At 47.7% G+C, this 20,070-nt stretch overlaps 2 protein-coding genes across 45 annotated transcripts in view; both read right to left on the bottom strand.

The window, feature by feature from the left end:
- The window catches only part of Madd (MAP kinase activating death domain), a 45,221-nt gene extending 38,762 nt beyond the window's left edge, over positions 1-6,459 (bottom strand). For 38 of the 40 annotated variants that reach the window (XM_076847157.2, XM_076847164.2, XM_076847160.2 and 35 more), the window contains exons 1-3: positions 5,160-6,459; positions 1,240-1,398; positions 74-670 (exon numbers count right to left, since the gene is read on the bottom strand). In XM_076847157.2, coding sequence (XP_076703272.2) covers positions 74-670; positions 1,240-1,301 — 659 coding nt within the window. In that variant the 5' untranslated portion in view covers positions 1,302-1,398; positions 5,160-6,459. Of the gene's footprint in view, positions 1-73; positions 671-1,239; positions 1,399-1,626; positions 1,664-5,159 lie in introns of all 40 variants that reach the window. The other 2 variants (XM_076847158.2, XM_076847159.2) reach the window with 2 other exon arrangements.
- A 98-nt stretch (positions 6,460-6,557) lies between these two features.
- On the bottom strand, positions 6,558-15,449 carry Nr1h3 (nuclear receptor subfamily 1 group H member 3). Of its 5 annotated transcripts, none has more exons than XM_076847201.1 (11): positions 15,272-15,449; positions 14,967-15,116; positions 14,230-14,309; positions 13,543-13,722; positions 12,782-13,048; positions 12,330-12,538; positions 12,045-12,224; positions 11,772-11,871; positions 7,348-7,461; positions 7,040-7,134; positions 6,558-6,853 (listed from the first exon to the last, which is right to left on the bottom strand). In XM_076847201.1, the coding sequence occupies exons 3-11, from the start codon at positions 14,270-14,272 to the stop codon at positions 6,707-6,709; spliced, it is 1,335 nt and encodes a 444-aa protein (XP_076703316.1). In that variant the 5' UTR covers positions 14,273-14,309; positions 14,967-15,116; positions 15,272-15,449; the 3' UTR covers positions 6,558-6,706. The 5 variants fall into 5 exon arrangements, with proteins under 5 accessions (XP_076703316.1, XP_076703315.1, XP_076703317.1 ...); XM_076847200.1 differs by having other exon boundaries at positions 14,967-15,103; XM_076847202.1 differs by having other exon boundaries at positions 14,967-15,100.
- Positions 15,450-20,070: the final 4,621 nt, after the last annotated feature.

The following is a 20,070-nucleotide window of genomic DNA, read 5'->3' as shown; positions in this document are numbered from 1 at the left end:
TGCCCCTCACAGACCAATTATAACCAACCTCTAACCGCTTCCCCCTCTTCCGAGCATGAGCAGCAAACTGTACCTTTGTACACCTCGAGGGATGCCCAATTTCTTGCCCAGCAGCCGTTCACTACAGCAGTCCACCAGCCGTTTGAGGGTATACAGACACTCTCGGAAGGTGGAGAAGAAAGGGTAGTGGCTGAGAACACACAGGGATGTCAGAGTACTGTTGCGGGACCTGCTGCCTGCCTTGGCCCGGCGTTTGCCCCGAGGAGACTGGTTCACATCGGGGGTGGAGTCAGCACTAGGAGGCTGCAGGGATGAGCCACTCTCTGAGCTTTCTGTGCCAACCTCTTCTGAGGCACAGGTGGTACCAGTCCCTTCCTTCCCACGGGACCCTGCCCCGCCTTCCCCCTTTTCCTTAGGCATTCGCTTTTGGAAGGAGCGGTAGAAATTAACACAGATGCCATAACGTGTGACACCAGTGTCCTTGTCAGTGAGGGTGAAGACAAAGGAGGTATCATCCCGAAGGCTCATGCGCCGCTGCCGCACACTCAGACAGCCCTCTGGCTGGCAGAAGAACACTACATCTGGAGGCAGGGGAAACTCAGGGTGGTCCTCTAGCGGGTATCGCCGTAGCAATTCAGGAGTCTGGGCCACACTGTCACTGCTCGGGTGCCTGAAGAATATAAAGACAAACTCAGCAGCCTGAAGAGATGGAAGATGCTATCAAATTTTAACCGCAGTCAACAAATAAAGCTCAGAATGTCCTTGTGGATAAAGTAACCCAACTGCAGGACCTTGGAAAACATTTAGCTGGCAGGCTGAATGCAGTCTGCACTGTCATGAAGACACATACCTATCCTGAAAAAAGTTTCAACAATAAAATGATCACTAACACCTTATGACAACACCTTTCAAAGAGTATTAGATAACGAATTACCAAAAGAGTAGATTAGGAGTGCAATGTACTTTTGCTTTTTATAAAATAAGAAAATTCAGATATAAAAAATTATATTTGCTCAAAATCACAAAGATGTTAATTAAGAACAGAGTTTTGCTCTGTTTCTGTCCAGACCAACACTCTGGATCTATCCAATGTGTTGTTTTCCCTATGGGCATCAATGCTCCCATAAGGGTAAAATAAAAGGAAAAACTGAGATATGCAAAGCAACACAGGAACAGAGAAGAATTGCATATTTTGTGGCTATTCCACATGACAAAACAAAGATATCTCTTCTTGGTTACCTGGCCCCTACGATCACTAGATAGTCAAGTAACCGGGGACAGAACTTCTTCTTTTGCACCATGGTTCCAATTCATCAGTTCATCTCAGAGAAACTTCAGGGCACCAAGCAAGGAGTCGCATTCCCAGGAAGAATTCTGTTATTATCTGATAATCCAAGTCTAATAGGAAAAAAGGACTGATAAGATTTCATTGCTGTGCCTGAATGAGTCATCCCTCTGGCAACTTCATCCCAATCAGGGGCACAGGTCAGAAGAATTTCCACTTTAGTACTAAAGACAGGAGAACTTGACACTTGTCTAGCCTAGTGTCTAGGCTTATGAGTTCACAGAGTCAAATGACTAGTAGGATAAGGAGCTGGGGATGTAGTTCAGTGGTAGAGTGCTTACCTAACAGGGCCAAGGCCCTGGGTTCAATTCCCAGCACCTAAAAAAAAAAAAAAAGAAAAGAAAAGAAAAAAAGGAGGAGAAGGAGAAATAATGGCTCCTGTCCCCATCACTATCAAGTATGGCTCATTTTCAGTCTAGCCCCTGGGGCTCTGTTTCTGAAAAACAGACCTGGGCAGTGTAATACTGACTCAGTCATTATGATAACAAAAATTAAGTCACTTTCAGGACTGCTCCAAGGATGATTGGGATCAAACCAGACTCTTCAATCAGCACTAATCTGTATTTCTAGGTCTAGATGGAAACCTAATTATTCTGTTTCAACAATCCTCATTTAGCTTGATGAGAAACTACCATATAGACTGTCTAGTTAATTGCACTCAGACAATAACAACAGCTGGCTATTCTAGCTCATGTGATCACAGATGAAGAATGTCCATATCCCAGCTGCCCCATTTCAACCATTTTTCTCCTCCATCAAGCAAGAAAAGGGCCCAGTGGCCATGGCTACTGGCTCTGCCCTTGGTGCTGAAGCAGTTACTCTCTATTCTGGTCTCAAGATCAGAATCAGTAATACAATACATACAGATGAGGCCTTATTCTACTCCTTTTTTTTTTTTTAATATTTTTAGTTGTAGATGGACACAACATCTTTATTTTATTTATTTTTTTATGTGGTGCTGAGGATCGAATCCAGCACCTCCCATGTGCCAGGCAAGTGCTCTATCACTGAGCCACAGCCACAGCCCTCTACTTTATCTTATAGAAATTATGAATTAAGTGTGACATGTTAGGATTTCTCCAGTTTCAAGGAAGGGTGTTCACAGGAATTCCTAAACTATAGTTCTAAAATTAGGAAAAGTTGCCAGACACAATGGCACATGCCTGTAATGCCAGCGCTCAAGAGGCAGGAGGATCACAAACCAAAGCCAACCTCAGCAACTTAACAAAGCCCTAAGCAACTTAGTGAGACCCTGGCTCAAACTAAAAATAAAAAGGGCTGGTGATATATCTTGGTAGTTAAGTACCCCTGGAGTCAATCCCTGCTACCAAAAATAAAAATAAATAAATAAAAAGAAAGAAAGAAAGAAAAGAAAATTAGGAAAAGCTTACATGATCCTAATTATCTGTTATTTCCTGTTGAGTCTCCATACATACTTCTCTAAATAAAATGTTTCACTCCACTACAAGGTATTTCCAGTGCTCCACAATTTTGCCTTTGCTCTGCACACAGTCACACAGAGAATCCCATTACACTACAAAACACACACACCACTCCTTCATCTGCTGCTGTGTGCACTCCCATACATATAGAAACACACACACCCCTAGTTTGCTTAACACCCTATTTGGTTTAGATTATGAGTAGAAGTTCTATCTTTTTCTCCCCTACCTAATAATAAACAAGACCTAGTTGCAATGCCTCATGTCCTCAAAATATTGGTTTTTTCTCTTGCTCCCAATGCAGGACCTACAGGTAATAGGATTCAGTTTTATCTCCATAGTGACTCTTGCTCCTAGCACTATTTATAGAAGAGTTACAGCCCCTCCCCTGCTTGGTGACCGCACAGTGCTCTAGCAGCTGCTACTCCAGAGCCGCCAGGGCCCATAACAATTCACTCTCTGTAAACCTAGAGACACCTCTTCCATGACAGCACCTGCTAAAAATTAGGTTATCTTTTCCCTTGTCTGCCACTAGTCTGCACTTTTCCACAATCCTGGCTTTTGATAGAGATATCCCCTCATCACCAAGTTCCCGAGAATGTCATACACTCACTCATTTCTGGGAATCACTAGTGTTTAATAACCCCAAACAGTCCTTTGGTTCTCCCAACTGCTGGAGTCATGAGCATACTCCAGAAGGTGGGGCATTATTATACAGCTGAGCTCAGCTCCTCCTAGGCAGAATGAAAAAGGCAGAGAAATGGAGAAATGAAATGGGATGTGGATAAAAACAATTCATTATATAAAGAAATGTGTAGAAATGTTTAGAGTAAAAGCCAAAGTATCTTAAAGTAAAACAGAATTTAGCTGGTGTGGTGGCACAAGCTTGTAATCCCAGAGGCTTAGGAGACTGAGACAGGAGGATCACGAGTTCAAAGCCAGCCTCAGTAATTTAGGAAGGCCCTAAGCAACTCAGTGAAAAAAAGTAAAACAGAATTTATAGGACTGGAATTCTAGGTTAAGCTTTGAAATATAGGTTTACATAGAAAACCATAAGATCTTTGTGGCTAAGATCTCATCCATCAGGCCTGAAACATCTCCTACTACTAATTAGACACAGGGCCTCTCTAGCCTTGGTGAAATATCAGATCCTCTCCACTGAGAACCATTTGAAAAAACTCAAGTCATTATCACATTCTACAGTTGGTATCTCCTTCCAGCCACAAGGGCTCTGAGATCTGTGATTATCCACATCTCAGCAACAACCATTGCCTTCAGTTATTCAGATTGCAAAGATAAAGGCTTTCTTCTCATTCTCTCCTCTCACTCTCTTTTCCACAGACTTTAAATTTTCTACCACCATCTATAACGCACACTCTGTCTTCAAAATAGGCTAGGACTCCACCTCTTGCCTCAACCCTATTTGCTAAGGCAGAGCACCAAGCTCCCATCTCCATATAATCCTAAGGCATCAAACTCAAAACATATATCTTTCTATCCTACATGACCAACATCTAGAATCCACAATCCTTTAGGTTATCCATGCCTTTTCAGCCTAAAATGGCCATGCTAACCAAACGTTTAGATTTGTCCTTTGGTTTGGGCAGGATCTCATAGTAAAACCACAGGAACCCCGAGGGCGATATGACATCTTTGCTGACGTGAGCACCTCCTCTCCTCCCCCTCCCCAGGCAGTGACCTTGCAAGCTCATCAGCACAGACTGGTAAGGGAGAACTGGAGCAATGAGGCCGGCGATAGGCAGGGTGGGGAAGAGGGGAGGGCAGGAAAAGAAGCAAGAATTGAGATGCACGAGCCTGGAAAGGGGGAGGAGTTGCAGGAGAGATTAAATGGTGCCTCTACTCTCCCTACTCTTCAGCAAGTCAATTTTGAAGCATCAAGTTCAAAATATACACAGATATATTTGAGAATGTATTTATTTTAAAGAAACAAATGTGGTTCACCAAATCCTCACCAGAAATAAGGCACACGCACTCACACACACGCACAAGCACACTCATGCCAGGCGCGAGTGCCGGCTGGGACCCGGGCTGGACACTTCTGCCCGCCCCCTCACCTGCTGGACAGTTCCCCACCCCCGCCCCGCAACCAGCGCCGCCCGCAAGGCAGGAACAGAGCGGGGCTGCTCTCATCCCGGAGCCCGCACCCCCTCGGCGGCCGGAGCGCCCACACCTCTGGCTGCTGCCCTTTCTCCTAAGACTCCCCAGTCCCTCTGGACATCCATGACCCTTTATCTTCCTTCAGTCCTTCCTCAGAGACCCTTTCTTCACGGAGCCCGTCCCTCTCAGAGCCCGCTTCCCCCAGGAGTCCCCAGATGCCTGTCCAGGACCCCCAGTGGCCCGGACTGTCCTACCTCCCGAGCCTCGGGGGACCTGCCAGGCCGGCTGGACGTCCCCCAGCAGCCGAGCGTCAGTCGCTGCCTCGCGAGGCGCCGCTGCGAGCGGGCTCCAGTTCCGCGTCCGCACCGGGGGGCGCGTACCACTCGGAGCCGGTGCGGAAGGGGGAAGCTGAGGGGGGCTGGGGCTGTACCATTCGCCCCGGGGGCAGGGCTGCACCAAGCCAACCGCTGAAAGGTGGAGCCGACTTCGGAAGAAAGGAGGCTACGCACACACCTATCCGTGTGCGAGTGGGAAGGGATGGGAAGCGCTGGGCCAGCCCAGCGCCGCTGCGTGCTAAGGGGAGGATCCAAAGGAATACCTTTTGTTTAGGTTGCTCAAATAGATTTTAATTAGGCATTGTCATAGAGCCCATTTCAAGGAAATGTTCATTGACCTGAAAGTGACTTCTCAAGATAAACTGCTCCTGAGACTTCCTGACCGTCTCCCCGCACCTCACCTTGCTACCCCCACTCGCGTTTTGGAAGGGTCCGGCCGCCTGAGCTGGAAAGCTGGCTACCCAGCCGGTGGAGTCTACCAATTCCGGGTGGCGGGGGGACTGGAGGCTGGAAGGCGCGGCCGCGGTTTCACCTAAACCGGGCACGCACGGAAGGGGGCATGAACGGTGCCGCGGTGCCCGCTGGGAAATGGAGTCCAGTCCTTTTGAATGCTCAAACACAACCCTAGGCAGCCTTCCCAGGCCCCAAGGGACTTTTCTTCCCGTCCCACAGATCCCTGGGGGCTGAAAGGAGGGGATACCTGGCCCTGGGTCTTTCAGGTTGCGTCCTTTTTATCAGATGCCAAGGGAAAAACTAAGGCTTTAGACACATACGCGTGAAAGGTGATTGGCTGTTAAGTACAGCTCCTCTTACCCCTACAGAAAGACTACTCGCTCCCACCTGCATTACTATTATTGGGGAGAGGGTATCTAAGCCTCCGCATTTCATTCACCCATATGGCATAATTGGGGCTAGTAAAAGAAGGTCCCCCTCACTGCCAAGATTGTTACTTGTGACATGCCTCCCTCCTCTAAGTCTGGAGGCTGATCCTAAAGGATGAAGGCTTTCTCCTCCACTGCTGTAAGCCCAATTCAGAAATTGTTTTCTCTTGCTCTGTAGCTTCTTGATCTCCCTCCAACAAACAGGGTGGGACCTATCAGCGAGGCCACCCTGAGGTATTTATGGCCAAGCCACAGAGTGACATTGGAGAATTTCTTTTGGGGCCCTGTGGGGAAAAACAGGAAGTGGTGGAGGCAGGGCCTTGGAGAACTCTGTGCAAAGTGGCCCCAGCTTCATCCATTTGGTTGGGTCAGTAGGTCTTCAGATGGAGCACAGCTTAGCAGGCCCCCCCACTGCCCAGCAGCCACAAAACTCCCAACCCTTTGACTCTCCTTTAATGCTACATGAGGATCTCCTTCGCCCAACTCCCAGGAATGTTTGCCCTTCTCAATCTGTTCCACTTCCAGGAGGCAGCCAAGGGGCCTCAGCTGTGCTGCCCAGAACTCAGGAGACATGGGGAAGAACTGTCATTCATGCACATCCCAGATCTCAGAGAGCAGTGGTGGAAGCTTTTTGTCCTGCAGGCGCAGCGCAAACACTTGCTCTGAGTGGACACTGCTCAGGGTTCGGAGGCTCACCAGTTTCATTAACATACGTGGGAACATTAGTCGGTCCTGGGGGAAGGAGAGGGACAAACTAAGCCTTTGTTTCTCCCCAGGAAAAGGGACAAAAGCAAGGGAGTTGTGGAAGAGGTAGAGAACTGTCCGTGCTAGATGTAGGCAGAGGGATTCTTGAGGGGAATATAGATGTGTCAGGGAACAGGCATGGAGCAGAGGAAAAAGGCACCTGGGGAGACTCACATGGGGGTGGTGGATGGAGACGTAAGCATGCAGGGCCTCCACATATGTGTGTTGCAGCCTCTCTACTTGGAGCTGGTCCTGCACATTGGGCCGGTCTATAGGTCACCAACAGAGTTTAGGAGCAGGTCTGGCCAGGGCCTCAGTCCCCTACCCCAGATCACTGCCCCAAAATAGGGATGTATCCCACAACCTCACCCATCCCAAAATCACAGCAAAGGGCTCCACCCGCACAATCCTGCCCTGTAGGTAGGTCCTGCAGTCCTCTGGGGTGCAAGTCTTACTGGTTTCCCACCTGCCCCTCCACACACCTGCAGAGAATATGCTGATGGCAATGAGCAAAGCAAACTCAGCATCATTGAGTTGTAGCTCGTTCATGGCTCTGGAGAACTCAAAGATGGGGTTGATGAACTCCACCTGCAGCCCTGGGGAGGAAGAAGGGAGGCTAAAGTGTGTGGCAGGAGCAGCAGGAACTTCCTTCTTTCCTCCAGTGCCTTATCTTGGAACAACCAGGAACTCACTAAAATGTCTCCAGGGTTCTGCTGTGTAAGGCAAATTTCTTAACCTAAGTCTCCTCTGTGAAATGGGAATCCACAGCTGAATCTATGAGGTTGTGATGGTTAAATGTGAAAGCATGATGCACTTAGCACGGTAGATAGGAGGTTTTGAATTAATAACAATTCTGTTATTAATTTTTTTTTTGCAGTACCCTAGTACTAGATCAGGAGTGTCCTACCCCTGAGCTACATCTCCAGTCCTTAATAATTTTTGAGAAAAGTTCTTGCTAAAGTACAGAGGCTGGCCTCAAACTTGTGATCCTCCTGTTTCAGTCTCCCGAATTGCTGGTATTACAGATCTGTGCTACTTACTACACATGGCTTGAAAATATATTTTTATCTTCCTTTTTAACCAAAGGAAGAGATGCTTCTATTTCTAGATACACAGGGCTCTCAAAAATTCTAATAACAAGCCAAGCGAGGTAGTTCCTCCCTACATCCCAGCAATTAAGGAGGCTGAGGCAGGACTGCAAACTGGGAGCTAGCCTCAGCAACTTAGCAAGACCTTGGTGGGGATGTGGCTAAGTGGTAGAGCACCCCTGGGTTCAAACCTCAGTACCACCAAAAAAAAAGGAAGAAAGAAAAAAAGAATTTATGATCTTTCTGAGTACAGCAACTCAACAGGTCAAGGCAGGAGATTTCAAACTTGAGACCATCCTATGCAATTTAGCAAGATCCTGTCTTAAAAGAAAAGAAAAGCAGGCTGGAGGTGTAACTTGGGGTAAAGTGCCCCTGGGTTCAATCCCTAGTACCCACAGGGGGGGAAAAAGATTTTTTGCTGACAAATGATCTTATCTGAATATGAGGCATACATTTATATATATATATATATATATATATATATATATATATATATTTATTTATTTATTTATTTATTTATATATATATATATATTTATATATACATACATACACATATATACATACATATATATATATTATTTTAGTTGTAGATTGACACAGTGTCTTTATTTATTTATTTTTATGTGGTGCTGAGGGATCACACATGCAAGGCAGGTGCTCTACCACTGAGGCATACATTTCATATAGCACATCCCAGAGGGAACACAGCAGTGTGGTTAAGGGTGTGGACTTTGGTGCCAGATTGCCAGGATTTGAATCCTAGCTTTACCATTACTAAGTTATGTGATCTTGAATAAATTTTTTGTTTGTTTGTTTGGGTTTTTTGTTTTGTTTTGTTTATTTTTTTAGTTGTAGATGGACACAATACCTTTATTTATTTATTTATTTTTATGTGGTGCTGAGGATCAAACACAGGGCCTCACAGATGCTAGGCAAGCACTCTACAACTGAGCCACAACCCCAATTCCTTGGGTAAGTTATTATGTCTCTCTGGGCCTTGGTTTTCCTATCTGTAATATAGATGATAACATTACCTGCTTCATAAAGTCCTTAGAATATATGTGACATAGATGTATCTACCATGTAAATGTTAGTTGGAATTTTTAAAAAATTTTATCTTAATGGAACCAGTCTTCTTAAAGAAAAAAAAAAACTAAAACATGACAAACTGTGACCTAAAGCCACTACACCTAGTGGACACTTCTCCCACACACATTTTCAAAGTCTTTGCACCCACACTGTTCTCTAGGCTTTCTCAGATTTCTTTTAGCAACCATCTGCTACACTTTTCCATTGGGAGGCTTCTTGATTAGTCACTTCCTGTACTTTCACCCTGATGTTTATCAAATGCTGTGTTGATCCATTTAATGGGCAAACCCTATTTTATAAAGCATTTCTTGGTGAGGTTTTAAGCCCCCAAGTGTGTCCCAAAGCCCCTCTAAACTAGATGAACAGCTCACATAGGATCAGTCCACATCCTTAGTTTTCTATCATGGGCAGCATATGGTTGGAGATGCAGAGGAGGAAGGAGACCTAACATAATAGAGGCCCTGAAGGAAGAAAACAACAAGTAACAAAGAAAAAAGAAAATAAATAAATAAATAAAAAATAAATAAAAAAAAGAACCCCTAGTTCCTTCTAAAACCTCACTTCTGATGAAATGAGAAATTAAAAGCCAACTTGATGACATCAGAATGGCTTATATAAAGAAATCTATAAATAGGTACAGATTCAGATAGCTCAAGTCACAGGGCTGAAGGGACACAGAGATATTAAAGCTGGAAAGGGTTCAGGAAGGAGGGTGTTCTAAAGGAGAAGACTAAGAGGTCTGGGATAAAAACAATTTGGAGAAAAAGATGGCCTGGTAGAGAAAATAGGCTTTACAGCTAGATAAAGACCTCTAATCACCCCAATCAGGTGCCCGTATATTCCAGTGATATACAGAAGGCAATAGGGGCCAACACAGCCCAGCCCTGCCCTACAGTTAAGGGAGGCCTTCCTAGAAAGTTCACTGGGTGGCCCATGTTGAGATAAGAGACACATGAAGTGTCCTGAGTCACCAGAAACCAGGGAAGGACTTATGAATTTTGGCCTAGAAACCAGGATCTACCAGCCCTGAGAATGGAGTCATAGCATCAGCCATATGTTACAGACCTGCTCTTTGTTGTTAAGCTACTTGGTCTCCTACTGAGCCCCAATTGCAGTTCCTCCAACATTTCCTCCGTGGTCTTCCATCTTTTCCCAACCCTGCTTCCCCACACAAACATTATCAGTAGCTAAAAATGAAGAAAACCTCTGCTTAACACTAAGCCAGCATCAGACAGAAAGCAGCAATGAGAATTAATTTTTTTTTCTTTTTCCTGCAATAATGTGGATTGAACCCAGGGACACTCTACCACTAAACCAAATCCCCAGCCTTTTTTTTTTTTTTTTTTTTTGTAGTTGTAGATGGATAGAATGCCTTTATTTTATTTGTTGATTTTTTTTAATGTGGTGCTGAGGATCGAACCCAGTGCCTCATACATGCTAGGCAAGTACTCTGCCACTGAGCTACAGCCCCATCCCCTCCCTTTTAAAAATTTTTTTTAGTTTTAGGTGGACACAACATCTTCATTTTATTTTTATGTGGTGCTGAGGATCAAACCCAGTGCCTCATGCATGCTAGGTGAGCACTATACCACTGAGCCACAACCCCAGCCCCCAAATCCCTAACTTTTTTAATGTTTTTAAAGTTTTGAGACTGGGTCTTGCTAAGTTGCTGAGACTGGTCTCGAACCTAGTGATCCTCCTGCCTCAGCCTCCCAAGTCACTGGGATTACAGGTGGGCGCCACCAAACGTAACAATGTAAATCAATTCTTAGAGAAAACTCTCCAGATACAAGATGAGGATGGAATTGTTTGCCTTTGTCCTACAACTGTGCCATCTGGGTACCTTTGTCATGTTTCAGCTCCAGTTCTGAGGGTCAGCAGAAAGAGCAATTGGAAAATAACAGGGGAGAGAGCCCAGCCATAAGAGCATTCAGTGACACAGCACTTGCCTAGCATGTGTGAGGGTCCTGGATTGATCCTGAGTACCAAAAAACAAAAAAAGTTGGGGGCAGTCAGCCCACATGATCCTTAAAGAGCACATCTGAAAAGATCTGTTCATTTTTGACTACTAAAAGGCTTGGTTCAGCGGGGCATGGTGGCACACGCCTGTAATCCTAGCAGCTCAGGAGACTGAGGCAGGAAGATCATGAGTTCAAAGCCAGCTCAGCAACTTAGGGAGACCCTAAAGCAAGTTAGCAAAACCTTGTCTCAAAATAAAACATTCAAAAAAAGGGACTGGGAAGTGACTCTGTGGATAAGTGCCTTTGGATTCAATCCCTGGTACAAAAAAATAAAATAAAATAAAAGGCTTGGTTCAGTGGTTTTCAAACTTTTTTTTTCCTAGCTATAAAGTCTTTTCTTCAAGGAAAATGCTATGCAGAACTATAATATCCAGTGTAGATTTAAATAGACCTTCTTATTTGGTTAAAGCAAAGATGAAGGACATTCTTCTGCCTCCCTGTATCTTCTCTAAGGTGACTTCCAGAACCCCTCAGGCTATTTGAAATACAGTTCCAAAACAATAGACCTAATGCAGCCGAGGACAGAGGTCTATTTGGAGCAGTTGAAAGAGGCCTTTCAACATTCTAACTTTTCTCTCTTGGACAAACCATTGGCCTTCCCTTCGCAACCACCCAAACCTCAGCCCAGGCTCTGAAATCACAATGGGCTCCGTGACAAACAACACCTGTCCATCCAGCTCAGTCCCTCTGTGATCTCAGCTCTCACCTGCTTTGGCAAAATCTTCCCGGTTATAACTGAAATCCTTGAGGAAGGTGATGCTCTCGCTCCCAGGGTTGTATCGCCGAGAAGTCTCCAGAAGCATCACCTGCGCACAAGTAGCAGCCCCGCCAGAGAAAATGAGGGCTGATCTTGAGGGACAGTTGAGTCTCCTTCTCCCTACTTCCCAGTGGATTGGGCTCTCCCTGCCAGATGCCTGCATGCCCCCCCAGAGACAATGCTACACTGATTCTCCCTCCATCCCTTGACCTGTCCAGCCACCTCAATTGCAGAAGTCTTCAGCAGGGCGATCTGGTCCTCTCTGCTGAGCTGTAGGAAGCCTGGGAGCTGTTTAGCAAAGTCGACGATCTCTTGCACAGACACAATGGCCAGTTCAGTGAAGTGGGCAAAGCGCTGCTGACGGGCCTCCCGGCTCTGGGGGTCCGGGGCCATGGGCCAAGGCTACCCAGGGGGGCAAGGAGAGAAAAGGCAAAGCACTTTGATTCAGACATCCAGAAGCCAGCTGGTGCCCTGGCCACCTCTCCCCAGGCCCATCAAGTACCTTACCGTCACACGAAGTCGGTCTGAAAAAGAGCGCCTGTTACACTGTTGCTGGGCAGCGACCAGCTTCTCGATCATGCCCAGTTGCTCTGGACTGAGCTGGGGGAGCACTTGGGGAGGTGAGGGGGCCCTCGGGGGCACCGATGTGGCCTGAGCCTGTTCCTCTTCTTGCCGTTTCAGTTTCTTCAGGCGGATCTGTTCTTCTGAAAGGACACCTAAGGACAGGGCCAGATGTGAGGAGGGGAGAAGTGGGGCGACAGGAAGCAAGGATAGGGCAGAGGGGGTGGTTTGAGTCTCCAGAAAAGCAGACAGCATTGGGTAAAAGCCAGGAAGAGATTTGAATCTATCCTCATGGACTGGGTAGGAAGCCCCTGTAGGCATGGGCACCTTCCTGCCCTCACACCAGGCTGCCCTCTTTCCATCAGTGTCTCCCCAGCCTGCCCCCCCACCACACTCACACTCCTCCCGCATGCCTGCCTGGCGGCATTTGCGAAGCCGACACTCCTGGCACTTGCGACGCATGTAGGTATCCATGGGGCAGTGGCCACCACTGTGGCAGACATAGCGAGCTCCTTTGATGACACTGCGGCGGAAGAATCCCTTGCAACCCTCGCAGCTCAGCACGTTGTAGTGGAAGCCAGAGGCCTTGTCCCCACATACACTGCACAGCTCGTTCCCCAGCATTTTGGGGGCTGGCCCCTTTTTCCGCTTTTGTGGACGGAGCTCTGGATACAAGGAAGAGCCTTAATATTCTTCCTGACTCAGTCACTGGGCACTCAGTGACCTTAATTCCCTTCATTATATGAAGTCTAGTCTCTCTTTTTGGAGACAGGATTTCACTGTTTCCCCCACTGCCTCCAACTCCTGGGCCCCAGAGAACCTCTTGCCTCAGCCTCCAAGTAGCTGGGACTACAGGTACCCCCAGAAGGAGTAACTTAGACTATTTATCATAACAACAGTAGATCTCATTTGCCAGGGCCATTATGTCCTAGGTACTGTATGAGCCCTTTATAGGTATTGATCCTTTAGATAACCATAATTATTAATCTCACTTTACAAGGTTCAGAAAGGCCTAAGGTAGAAACAAAATTCATATTTAGATCATTTGGATCTAGTTGATGCAAAGTCTTTTACCATAGTATTATAAAAAAAAGGGCCCCAAGGTGTCCCTCCCATATCCAGGGAGCCTGCACCTCCCCCAAACACAGAAGCTCCTCACCTGTGGTCTCTGGAAGGGACTCTGTCCTGGGGAATAGGGCTGTGGGTTCTGCTGACTCCAGCCCCATCCCCTCAGCAGATTGGGGCACCCTGGCTTCCTCCCTAAGGACGCAGCTACGGCCTCCCCGAGCCTGGCTGCTTGCATCTTGGACATCTGGATCCCACAGCTCCACGGCAGAATCTGAACCAAAAGGAGAGGCACAGAGGGGTCCCGTGTCCCATCCCAGCTCCACTCGCTAGCGTCCTAGCTGGGAAACTGCAAACCTATCTCCACCCTTGGAGGGCAACCACACCCCAGCTCATGCTCTGTGACTCCAGGACCAGTCAATTGTAATCCATTGCACATCAAGACCTTAAACAAAGATGCTAATCTTTGGGACACCCATTTCAGAGATCAGACAGAACTCTCCAAAGCCAAAGCTGGGCAAGCAACAGAATGCCAACTCCCCCCAGCAGCAAGCCCAGATTGAGGAGCACTGGGCAGGAGTTTACAAGGGCCAGAGGGCCAGGTACCAGAATCAGGGCAGAGGTGGTCAGGAGAAGAGGCAAGCAATACCAAGAACAGCTCTGGACTGCTCTCTGTAGGAGGGCAGAATGCAGGTAGCAAAGGAGGCTGATTCCTGAAAGAAGAGAGAAGCCACCAGAGGAGTTCTGGCTCAGGTGAGAGGACTGGATTAAAGAAGCTTACCAGGAGAAACATCAGGCACAGGGGCCTCCAGCCACAAGGACATCTCTTCCTGGAGCCCTGGACATTACCAAGACACTGTCCTGCAGGAACGACCAGGGTTATATTCTTTTTTCAGTACTAGGAATCAAACCCAGGGTCTCATACCTGCCAAGCAAGTGCTATGCCACTGAGCTACCCCCTGACCTACAGGACTTTTTTAAACCCACTTTGCAGATGCAGAAACTGAGGTTCAAAAAGATTAAGTAAATTGCCTACAGTCACACTTTTAGATGGTGGTAGAGCCAAGACAGTAGCCCAATCTGACTCCAAAGTCTAAGCTCTTGACCACCATGCCACCTTTCTCTCCCTAGTTCTCCTTTGGGCCATCAGGGAATGTCTGTCAGAGCCCTTGCCACCTCACTCCAGTTTTAGGAGAGCCAAAGTTAGGTAGCGCTAAGAGATGGGATCAAGGCTCACTCCCTGAAGACAAGCACTTTGTCAGAAAATCTCACTCCCACTGCTTTCTGGGATCTGGAGCAAGGCTCCTCTGCTCCAAGAGTTTCTCTAACTCACACCATGACCTCCTCCCCAGCTCCCCTCAGGAGTCCTGCCACCTAACAGAACCCTGCCCCTGCCCCAAGCCCCCATCACCTTCACCCGGCACTTTCCCCAAGAGACCCTTTTTAAGGTCCTTAGAACAACCCACCACCCGACCCCAGACACGCATGCAGCCCCAGGCCACTGCTGAGAAGACCCACCGAATCCCCAGGCCACCAGACTTCCTGGCTGCAGTCTCTGGAGCCCCCTTGCTGGGAGAGGAGGATGGTGCAGTCCCCTGTCCCGAGGCCGCGCGGCCAGCCGGCGACTGGAGCTGAGCAGAGGGACCCGGAGCCTACTGTGGGGAAAGACTGAGGGAGGAACTAACAAGGGTCGGGCCACCTCTCCTCCCGCCGACCAAACGGAGCCTGGCCTCCTCGCCCCCGCCCACGGGGTAGCTTCCCCACAGGCCGACTCCTCCCCGGCCAGCCACCCCCTCGGCCGGCGCCACCCCACCGGCCCCTACCCTCAACCGAGACAGTCGCATTTCCCCACAGACCGGCCCGGTTCCATGTCTCTCCCCTTCCTCTGTCCACCCTGGAGGCTCTTTGCTCTTACTGAAGGACTGCTTCCCAAGCACCCCCACCCCAATCCCGGCAGCCTCCAGAGTCAGCGTTCCCTCCCCTCCATAGACACCTCGCGGAGCAAAGGTCTCGGCTCGGCCCAGAATTGCGACACCCAGCCCCAGCCTGCGATCGCAGCCTCCCTCCTCCTCCCCTGCCTCTGGGAAGGGGCCAGGCTCTCCCCACTAGCTCCAGGACAGAGCCAAGCTGGTAGAACTCCAAGGGTGGAGAGACGCAGGTGCTGGGTCTTCCAGGGAATCTGTCTGTGGGTGCCCTTCGGGTCGGGGTGGGGGGACATAGGGGAGAAAGCCAGGAGAGAGAGGCTGGTAGGAAGTCAGCCCTGAACAACCGCAGACCTGGGACAGTGGTAGGGGTAGCAGATAACAGCAACACAGGGAGCCTAGGTTGGACCCAGGAAGGCATGCAAGTTGCCTCATCCTGGGGATGGTCCCATTGAGGTGGTGGCAGGCTCCATTGAGCCTCACAGCATAGCTTTCCTGCCTGGGACACAGATCCACCCCTGAAGGAAGACACCGTGTTTCACTGATTCTCTCTCTCCCATAATCCCTGAAACAGGAGCTGGCATAGAGGAGACAACAGAGTAGGTACTGTGATCTTGTTTGATAAATGGATAAGAAGAAAAATATGATCTTCCGTATCCCATACTTTTTGGCTCAATTTCAACTAGGCATTTGGGGTCTGGGATGAGTCTGGGTTCAAATCCTCATCCTGCCTCCCTTTAGCTGTGATTCCCCCCACCAGGTGCTGGGGATCCGACTCCATGTATCCCATGTTAGGCAAACTCTCTACCACTGACCTACACCCCCAGCACAGATGTGTGATCTCGATCAAGCAAGTTACTTATGTCTGTGAACCTCTTTGTGTCTTTAGAATGGAGGGCTGGGGATGTGGCTCAAGCGGTAGCGCGCTCGCCTGGCATGCATGCAGCCCGGGTTCGATCCTCAGCACCACATACAAACAAAGATGCTGTGTCTGCCGAAAACTAAAAAAGAATAAATAAATATTAAAATTTAAAAAAAAAATAAATAGAATGGAGATAACAGTTTTGCCATGTAAGGTGGTTGTGAGAATTAAACACATCATAGCACAATGTACGTGTTTAAGCAGATAGTATCAGAGCAAATATTAAATGTTCAAGAACTGGCAGTGTTTATCCTTACCACGCCAATCCTTTTAGATATAGGTCTTCCTATCCACATGAAGCTATACATCACTCTCCAAGTCCTTGTTTCTATATAAGTCCCTCACCATCTTGTTCAGTCCTCAGAGCACTGCCAGGAGGGAGGGAGGGTAAATCAACTCCATTTTACAGGGAACACTGAAGCTCACATGAGGGCCTCGCAAGACCACACACAGCGGCTGATCTGGGATCAGAATCCAGATGTTCCCACTCCAGTCCCTGTGCTCTTTTTCTCTTGGCATCAGAGTGCAGGATGTTCTTGTCTTGTTGCCTCTCAGGTCTGATGAGCCAGTGAAGTGAGAGGGAAGGAGCCAGGGCTGGTGGGCTGCAGGGAGAGGCCCAGAGCACTGCAGATGCTTTAGCTGGGATGCGCGAGGCAGGAGCTGAGGTTACTCCTGGTTGTTCACCCCCTGACCCATTCCCAGTTTCCTGCTCAAGGCTCTTCCTGTTTTGCTGTGAACTTCAGTTCCCATGGGCCTACATTAAAGCAGAGGACAGGGGCCAGGGCAAGCTGCCAGAGGGACTGAAGCAGACATGAACAGGGCACCAGGGAAGAGGAGAACAGAGGAACAGGGAAAGAATGGACACAGGGGGTGGGGGAGGACAGTAGGAACAGGAAGGGAGAAGGATGGGAAAGCTGAACAAGAGAGGGGGTTTGGTGGAGGATGGGAGGAAGCACGGGGTGGGCAGGGGAACCGGCAGGGGCAGGGACACATGTGAGAAGATAGCAGGCGGGGTTGGGGGTGTTGCAAAATCTGCCTGTGTATTCATTTTCACATTTCAGAAAAGCCCCTCTGACGGCCCTCATCTCAAACTTCTGCCTCCAGCTTTTGCTCTTGTTCCCTCTCATCACAAGGTTATCCCCTCACAAGGCCCCCACCCTGCTCTGGGCATTTCTGAGTCATGAGCACAAGGCTCTCTGTTCCTCTCATGTGTTCCTGCTCTGATTTTCACAAAGCCCCCTGCTGTCCTGGGACAGTAGAAACCAGGGACACCAGCCGCTGGGGCACTGGAGCTGTTCTGTCCCATCACCCATCCAGATCCTCCCTGCCAAGCTCCAGTGTAGCAGCATAGTCAGAGCTGTCCTGGAGACACCTGGTTTCAAGGAACTGGGGATATAACATGGTCTGGAGCCTGGTGACACATTTTCCAGGAATTAAGAAAAGCCTCAGGCTGGGGATGTGGCTCAAGCTGTAGCGCGCTCGCCTGGCATGCGTGCGGCCCGGGTTCCATCCTCAGCACCACATACAAACAAAGATGTTGTGTCCGCCGAAAACTAAAAAATAAATATTAAAAATTAAAAAAAAAAAAAAGAAAGAAAAGAAAAGCCTCCTTCATCCATTCCTGATCCTCAACTTCTACTGACACTCTAGTGTCCCTACAGGTGGCTTCCCAGGACCCAGAGCATACACAAGCCCCAGCTAGAGGCCTCTTGCCCAAAGTAGAGCCAGTAGATCACAGCAACCTCTCCCCCAAGGCAGGGAGTCAGCTCAGCCTGGTCTCCTCTAGGGGAGAAAGCATTTGCTAGCACTTCACTGCCAGAGCTATCCCTTCAGGTTACAAGGGGTTAAGGAGTTCCCTGCAACGAGGGGAAGGGAAAGGAAATGGGAGAAGACCAAAACCTGTTGGCACTCTTTCCACAGGATGCTATCTTCTGGAGACCAGTCCCTGGCACTTCAGCCCCAAGCCAGGGCAAGCAGTCAGGCGATCCACAGCTAGAATCCCATGTTCTGCTTTGCCAGCCCCTCTTCATGACACAGTCCCTTCAGCCCACAGGCTTAGGGCCAAGCACCCCAGGCCTAGAGTCCCTTCCTGTCTCCTTGGCTCCTGCAGGAGGCAGCATTCCTAGGAACATACTTGGGAACCTCCTAAGTCACATTTCTGACCCCCCAAACCCCCAGAGGCTTCTTCCAGCAGCAAAGGGAACATAGAAGCAGAAATAGGAGCATTCTCCAGTCCCTGATCACATGCACTACTGGATAACTACCCCAAAGGCACTCATTCCCACGGAGTAGGCCACAAGATTGGGTTTGTAGAAGGGACTGGGGCAACTGCTTCTTGCTCCTTCCTTCACTGTTCTGGAAGGGTAGAAAGGGTGGGGATATCTTTCAGACCACCAAGTATCTACTCAAATGACTTCTGCCCAACCTCCCAATGACAAGATAGAAGAAGTCAGGAATAAATTCTAAGACCTATAAATTTTAGAGATGACACAGAGGGCAGAAAATGAAGAAGAACAATAACATTTACTTAGTTTCATGTACACAATTTATCTTTACATGCAATGTTTCATTTATTCTCACAATAAATATAAAAAGACAGTTACCAGTAAAGTACAGAGCACCAAATTTGAATACAGGTAAAGCTGACCCAAAAGCTCAAGCTCACATTCAAATTAAAACAAAACATAGCTGGGTACAGTGGTGCACCCCTGTATTCCCGGGAATTTGGGGGACTGAGGCAAGGGGATCAAAAATTCAAGGCCAACCTCAACTACTTAGCTAGACTAACCCAAGATAAAAAATAAAAGGGCTGGGGATGTAGTTCAGTGGTAGAGCATCCCTGGTGAAATCCCCAGTACCACAAGATGATGATGATGATAAAAAATAAAACAAACCCCACTTTACTCCATTACACAAAGCAGCCTCTCCAAATGGAAAAAAAACAGTTAACTCACCCGGATTTAGGTTTGCTTCTGCCAATACAGAGTAGAACAATGATTTCCAAACCTGGTCTTATCATGCTTCAGAGCATGATTTTAGTCTAGGGTATGCCCATATATCCATCTATCTATTTATATACATGTCTCTCTCTCTCTTTTTAATCCGTAGTTAGGAACCAAGGTGTGAAGAACAAAGAACCATCTGGTAAAAAAATATGCAAAAGCTGGGGAATCAGGAAATCAAGGCTCTGCTCTAGGTTCTACCATCTCCTTCTACTCTCCACCCTTCCTGGAATCATTTCTCACTATAAAAATTAAAATAACATCTGCTTCATCAATCCCTCCTACATGGGATACTTGTAAGCACCAAGGATATAGACATTTGAGCAAGTGGGAGGAAAAGCAAAAGATGGATTTTGGCAATTTTTTGTTCTACTTGCTGAATTTTGGTGATCTGCAGATCTAGCTGGATGCAGTGGCACACAGTTGTAATCAGTTATTTGGAAGACTGAGGCAAGAGGATTGAAAATTTGAGGACACCTGGGCAACTTTATGAGAACCTGCCTCAAAATTTAAAAAGGGCTGGGGTGAAGCTCAGTGGTAAGTTGGGTTCAATTCCCTGTGCTGAAAAAAAATTAAACAAAATAAAAAAGAAATAAAAGGGGCTGGTAGTGTACCCTTGGGTTCAATCTCCAGTACTGCAATAAATAAATTAAAACAAATAAATCAAAATAAAAATCTAAAAAGCCTAATATTTATGCAGCATTTTGCCAGTTAGTCATGACCCACTTAATTCCATTAAGGAGAAAAAGTTTCTTTTAATAGAAATCTCTTTATTA

The sequence above is a fragment of the Callospermophilus lateralis genome, chromosome 2 (assembly GCF_048772815.1).
Source record: "Callospermophilus lateralis isolate mCalLat2 chromosome 2, mCalLat2.hap1, whole genome shotgun sequence".
Taxonomy (NCBI): domain Eukaryota; kingdom Metazoa; phylum Chordata; class Mammalia; order Rodentia; family Sciuridae; genus Callospermophilus; species Callospermophilus lateralis.
The sequence above is the reverse complement of the archived record's forward strand: the minus strand, read 5'-3'. Positions and strand labels throughout refer to the sequence as shown.